Below are 6797 nucleotides of genomic sequence, written 5' to 3' on the forward strand. Positions count from 1 at the left end.
GCTGCCTTTCAGCCCCTAGGCAGTGCCATCCCCACCAGCTCCTGCTTTGCAAGGAGTTAAATGACAGCAGGAGTTGCTGCTGGATTTCACATCCCAAAGATGTGAATGAGTGGAAAAGTCCAGCATCTTCCTCTTCACAGACAGATCAGATCTGCCCCTTCTCCTCAGTCCTTTCTCCCTGTTGGCTGCAGCTCTCTCCGCTGCAGTCCTGACATCCTCAAGCCTTGCACAGAGCTGTTCTTGCCGGGGCAGAGGGATCCACAAGGGCACAGCCAATGGTCTCGCTGGTCACTCTGCACACCCTGGGTAGTGTCCAGGGCCAGCTTTGCTTGTGGTCACATCAAATTGCTCCACAAAGGGCTGGCATTTCCCAATCTTCCTTCCAGCCTCCTGGCTGCCACTGCTATCTGATACCTTCTCCAACTGTTCGCAATTAAAACATGACCAAAGACTTGACTGCCTGGAGTGATATAGATTATCATCAGCAACAACAACAAAAAAAGGGAAATGCACAGTTGTTTTTCTTTTCAAAAGCTTTTAATAGGACACATTTGGTTTTGTCATTTGTAAAGATTTACACTCATTTTTTGTCTTCTTTTTTTTTTTTTTTTTTTAAAAAGGAACATTTTAATTCAATTTTCCCCATGAGTACCACCTTTTGTTGCCCTGACCAAAAGACCTCGTTTTGGCCTATATACCTGATACAGTATAACAATATATTAACTATTAAATACAAAGTTCTATCATATATACTAGGTTGTTACGGACATTGCAATGGTACTGTGCCTACTCTAGTCACCTCGTGTAATAGTGTACATGGGTTATTATAGCCAAAGGGGCAGAAAAGGAGAGACTGGGGCATAGCCTCATTTACAGTGGTAATGCTTTTGTTTTCTTGTTTTCTTTCTTGTTTTTTTATTTTCTCCTTGAACACACCTAGTGCTGAGTGCGATCCACAGAAGTCAAAACCAGTATTTTCTTTGCCCTCCTCCAAAATATCTACAGTACAAACCTGTAACCAAGTAATGAAAAATCACTTCTATGTGCGAGGGGCTGCAAGAATGGAATTTACATTTTTCCAGACACGTCTGCAATCTCTTTTCCCCCATTGTGTTAGACTGGCAATAACAAAATATCCTCCTCCCACCTGCGTACAGTAAATCCACAGTAGTAAAGTGCTGGTGTGCTTGAATGAGCTGGAGAGCCATGTGACTACTTCACCAAGGACAGGGGCTGAGCTCTGGGGGGAGGTGTTTTATGTGGGTACAGTTCTTGGACAGTAATAGCACTGCAATATCGTGGAACTTGAGCTTAGCTGCTGACTCCTGAACACAACCTGGATGCAGGCTATGAAACTACGCTCTACGTGTTGTAATACAGCAGGCCTGGCTCCAGGTTTATGAAAAGAAACTTGTAGATAAGAGCTGCTTCTGTTGCCAAGATGCTACGCAGACTTTTAACAATTTCTCTATAGATTTCTACAAAAATATAAAAAATTCTATCAACATAACCATTCTACAGAATTCCTGTGGATTTTGTACATTTTGTTTAAAAAAGTCAAATTCTATAAAACCCCCCCGAAGGTATTTAAAATGATTTGAGTATTATTGCACACGCTGCAGTACATTTGTATTTGTCTTTCAAAAGGGCATCTAGAAAAAACCTATCTGGTTTAGAAAACAATCTATTTTACATGGATTTCTTTTCCTGAATGCATCATCATAGAGTATCTTTTATTGGCTACTCTTTACTGAATATTCATGTATGATGTAAACTTTTTGTGACTTCCACAAACCTTGTCAGTAGGCAAAACCCCAAGCATTAAAATAGAACAGCCTTTAGGCTTTCTGTTACATTTGGAGTTGAGCATTTGGATTAACATCACATCACTGTTTTGTGCCATGATTTCAAGCTAAAATGTTCAGTGGGTTTTTTGTAAGGAAGGATCTATAGAGTAGTATCATCATGTGAACACGATCCTAATCATTAAGGAACCAGGGATGGCAATTTTAGTGGCCTAGCTAGTTTCCCAAACTATTTAGCACATGTGAAAGGAAAAGCTAGGGATCATTATGAGTGTAAAACCAAAAAGGGATTAAGAATATTTCTCAGGCTTAATGCACTGTAATTTTATTATTTCCTTAAATATGATCTGGGGGAAGAACTGATGAAAGGTTTGTTTGAAATCATTGCTTTAGACAGGCTTAACTCTGGATTTGGGCTGGCATATCAAAGAGAGTGGGTTCTGTATGGGCCTGTGGTGAAGAGGGGAAAAATATCCCAGCCAAGAATTAATCTAACTGCAGTAAATAGTACAGAATGTTAATCCTCCTACTTCAAATCCACTGAATGCAGCCCTTACATTTCTCCTGGACATGTAAATCAGTAGGGATTGATTATGGAGTAAATGTCCTCAAGTGAAAATAAAGGGGCTTAGGACCTCACATAGGCTGTGGGGTGCGAACAGCATCTTCTCCTTGTGTGTACACTCCAAGCTAATGCAGATACACGTGGTGGAAGTAGCCTAATCTCTGAATGGATAAAAGGCTGTACATCAGCATGTTGTAGTGATTTGAAAAGATCAGTAGTTCTCAAAAAGTTACAAACTCCCGACTGACAGAATTAGCACAAGTCCTCCTCCTCCCTGTGCTGGTTCAGAGGCACCATTCGTGGACTTGGTTTTAAACCTGTGACTGTTGGCACACTTCAAAGCATGCCTGCAGTCTAATTTAGCCTACATCTTAATGTGATTTCATGGAAGTGGAGTGGAGTTAATGTCTGGCTTCCATCAGTCATGTGAGGAGGGGAGGTGTCGAATGGGGCCATCCTCTCATGGTTTTCAGGCTGTGCTGTCCAGTTTTACAGATTGCTTTTGGCAGTGGGCATTAGCACAGGAGTAAACAGGTAATTTCTGAGATGACTAATGTTACAAAGTAAGACATGAATTCTGGGTTTATCTACTTTATATCATCATGTTGCTGCTTAAGGCTATTGATAGATTGGAAATAAAATTGCAGTTGGGGTCATGTAAATTAACTCTAGCAGTGATAGCAAAATACCTGGCTGTTTTACTGAAAATCAGCAGTCATTTCAGTACCTGCAGACTTTCTTTCATGTAATCTGTAAAATAACTTGCAGAAGTGCCTTGATTCTGTAGAACATAAGCATATGATTTTAATTTTCAAGAATTATTTAAATATGATCAACCTCCAGGCATTTTAGGCAAGAGTTTAACTTTAGGCATGTGCTTAAGCCCACTGCTGTGCCACGTCTGCCCCGAATTCACCCACTGCAAGTCCTAAACTTGACCTCACTCTCCTTTCCACAGAGTGCAGAGAGGAGGAGCTCCACTGCAAACAGAGGGATGAGGGAGGTGTAAAACTCGGCAAAATAAATAGTCCATCCTGGAGACACTGGAAAAACATCTTGGAAGTGACCACAGGCCTTTGTTGCCTGTTTCCTAGGCACATATGAAAATTAACCATGGACGTGACTTTGTGAGTTGCCAGTGGATGATCTACAACATCCTTTCATAATCCAGTATCTTGTACTGTTAAATGGCTCTGCCTTCACCGTCCTCAGACATCTATCAGCATGTTGGACCTTCCTGGGTCTGAGCACTTGCTTTCACACTCTGAATGTCAATTTTATGCAAGATTGGAATATTCTGTTAAAAAATTGCCACTGCGCTTCTGTACTACGCAAACAATCGTTTTCCCAGAATATCATTGAAGTCCAAGGGGAAAAATAAATTACATTAAATAATCCTTATTTACTGCTGACTGTGGGATACATTTCTTCTGTAATGCACTAATTGGCTACATTTTGTGCTTTGCAAAACAAAATGAAACCCAAACAAAACAAAACAAAAAAAAGAGAAGGGATTAAATATATATATTTTTTAGGTTAAAATATTCATAAAAACCAACTTTATCTCAGAAATATTCTGAGATACATAAAATAGAAGAAAATTAAATGAGTCTTTAGTCACAAAATGTACTACATCCCGCAATGCTAGATTCAATTAATTTAATAAAATATAATATACATATAGATTCTGCACATTGTATTGCTTTTACCTAAGCAGAACATATGCTTAAGTAAGCGTGATATAGGTTAACCACTCTTTTAACCAGCTGGTTCTTTAATCTTTCTTTGGAAATTTTTTACCCAGTGCCATTTTGGAGTACAGAGTTTTTTTAAATTTTTTTTTTCTCTATTACATGAAGGGAAGAAAACATTTGGCACCAACAGAAAAGTAACTCAGGGGTCCATTTCCGTTTGATCAAAGGAAAAGCTAGGAAGTGTCAACAAGTCTTTCTTTGGGGTAGGAGATGTTGACATACTGTCTGGAAGCAGAGAATCCCCTATATCCATTGAATCCTTGGACTCACAGGATGGAGCACGCCTCCTCAAGCAAACATCTCCACTGGCAGGTGAGATGCTGTGAGGTCCCCTAGGTACCAAACTCTGCCCGTCAGGTGGATCTATAGATATACAGGGAGGGCTCAGTTTCTTCTTCTGCCGCGTTCCTTGCAAGCCTTCCATTTCACTGACCACCTGACTTATAAAGCCAGAGGAGCTGGACGTGGAATGGTGCTGAGGGCTGTTTTCCATGGAACAAATCTCTATTGAATGTCTCCTTTGATCATCTAACCAAGAGGGCGGTTTTTTTAGCAGACCCTGGGTGTCTACACTGTGGTATTTCTTCAGGTCCTTCAGTGTCACGTTGCCGGTATTGCCCACGTTCCTCTTAGGAGTGAGAGGCTGACCCTCTGAACAGGCACTCGAGGCTGTGCAAGTTTCTGAAGTGAAAGGCTCCGAGGAGCTGTTTATTTCAGATACTTCTTGGTCCATTGAGTCTTCAGGGGTCTCCTGATATGAGTCTGCACAAGCACAGGATGCTGGTGCCTGCTTTGAAATATTATACTGATTGTGGGAATGCTGCTGCGTATGGACACTCGCCCGACTCCAGGCAGCCAACTCATTCGCTTCTGAGGGCGTCAGAGCCACTGGTGACTCCTCCTTGGGCACAGTGGGGACATTTGGGTCAGAGAGCTCACTCACCTCGGTGTGGAGATTCTCCTTGCTATCCAGAGAGTCATTCCTTATAGCCATCTGTATTGGAGCGCAGAGGGGTTGGGGAGGAGAGGAGTTGCCAGGTGAGAGAGACAGACCAAACAAAGGTTAGTACAGGCAAGGCACAGCATTTACAGGACACTCAGCTCTGCTGAGATCCCTCAGCACAGACCCACTGACTCCTGTAACAACCTGTGTTGTGGGTTCTACCACTTCCCATCGTCAAGGACCTGTGGGCTTGTCCCTGTGTGGCATCCCTTCACTCTTCCTAAATGGTTGACCTTTAGCTTTCTCCTCTAAGTATGGAGAGCTGCAAAACCAGAATGCCCCCACCCAAACTTAGTCATGTTCTTGTTATGCAAAGGATGAAGGTCTACAGCAAAGCCTTCAATAATTTTGGCAACCCAGGTGTGAGCAGGAAAGAAAGATGTGCAAGTGAGCCTGTGCATTCCCTTCTCCAGCTCAGGTGATGCTGAGGGCCTGGAACAGGATCCCCAGAGGCAGCAACACCAGAGCAACCCTGCTGTGTGCCAGTATCAAGGCGACAGCCTGTCCCTGGCTTTGGTCCCCTGGCTGGAGCCATGACTCTGCACCATCTTACGGCAGGAGCTGGAAATGCTGGAGTCCAAAGCTGGACTAATAATAAACTGTAATTATTTCAATTCATTCTGATGCTTAAGTTCAGGCTTCCTAAGGCACATTTTGCCTTGGCTGTCTGGAGCCTTATGCAGTATCAGTGCCTGCTGGCAGAGGGAACGTTGGGCATGTTTTGAAGGCTTTGCCTTTTCACTGCACTGCGTTCCTTGTCAAAAGGCTTTATAAATCAGCCATGTTAACTGGCCCTTAAAGGCTGAGTCTCTGTTTGAGAAGACTCTTAAATGATCTTAAAGATAAAAATCTTCACAGGAAAATTTGGAGGAAATGCATACAGCTGGTCCCAGTCCTTTAGAAAAGTGTAAGGAGATGAAATGATGAAATTCCTCATGCTAAGGAATACTTTTGTGACAAATCACCCCAAAATGATCATACACTTTATATAAATATTGTCCCGCAAGGATCATTTGAGCCAAATGATCTCTATTCAGCAGAGCTCTCGTCAGCTGCAGTGAGTCCATGTGTGCACAGAAACACCAGAGTCTATTGCAGCATCTGCACATTGCTCTCCCGTTGTCAACGGGGACAGCTCAGAGAATATTTAATATGGCAAACAATTTAATCCAGTGCTGGTGAATCTTTTCTAGTTAAAATTTCACAGCATAACACTGGCAACTAATCAGTCAGGAGTGAAGTTATGCTGGTCTCCTCAGCACCAGTAGTTTTAGTGAGTGTTTGGGAGAAGAAATCATGTTCATATCCTGAAAAGAGACACAGACCACACGGAAGTCGAATACAGAAGCAAAAAGTAATTGTTGTCATTACTTTTGCTTGCACACCAACCTGTGTTGCACACCACGACAGTATTAGTCACCACCAGCTCTTTCTTTGCCTATGATACAGGCATCTGTGGTTGTTGTTAGTAGTAACTGTACAAATGTTTTACTGGTTTGTTTGAAAATAAAAGCACCCTCTGCCATCCCAGAGGGGTGTACACCTGTAGCAGCCACAGCTTGGTGTGGGCTACACCTTGGATACACAGTCCTGGAACTACAGAATCAATATAGGTTTAATTTCAGGTAGAATTCCTCTGGAGAAAAGCCTTTGTGCCATGCACTGCCCAC

General features: G+C 42.3%; 1 protein-coding gene across 22 annotated transcripts in view; it reads right to left on the bottom strand.

Moving 5' to 3' along the window:
- Nucleotides 1–578: 578 nt before the first annotated feature.
- The window catches only part of CACNA1G (calcium voltage-gated channel subunit alpha1 G), a 102175-nt gene continuing 95956 nt past the window's right edge, over nt 579–6797 (bottom strand). For 19 of the 22 annotated variants that reach the window (XM_017726812.1, XM_017726817.1, XM_017726818.1 and 16 more), the window contains one exon: nt 579–5118. In XM_017726812.1, the coding sequence (XP_017582301.1) occupies nt 4264–5118 (855 nt within the window). In that variant the 3' untranslated portion in view covers nt 579–4263. The remainder of the gene's footprint in view (nt 5119–6797) is intronic. The other 3 variants (XM_017726813.1, XM_017726807.1, XM_017726806.1) reach the window with 2 other exon arrangements.

This window comes from Corvus brachyrhynchos, unplaced genomic scaffold (assembly GCF_000691975.1).
Source record: "Corvus brachyrhynchos isolate BGI_N302 unplaced genomic scaffold, ASM69197v1 scaffold522, whole genome shotgun sequence".
Taxonomy (NCBI): domain Eukaryota; kingdom Metazoa; phylum Chordata; class Aves; order Passeriformes; family Corvidae; genus Corvus; species Corvus brachyrhynchos.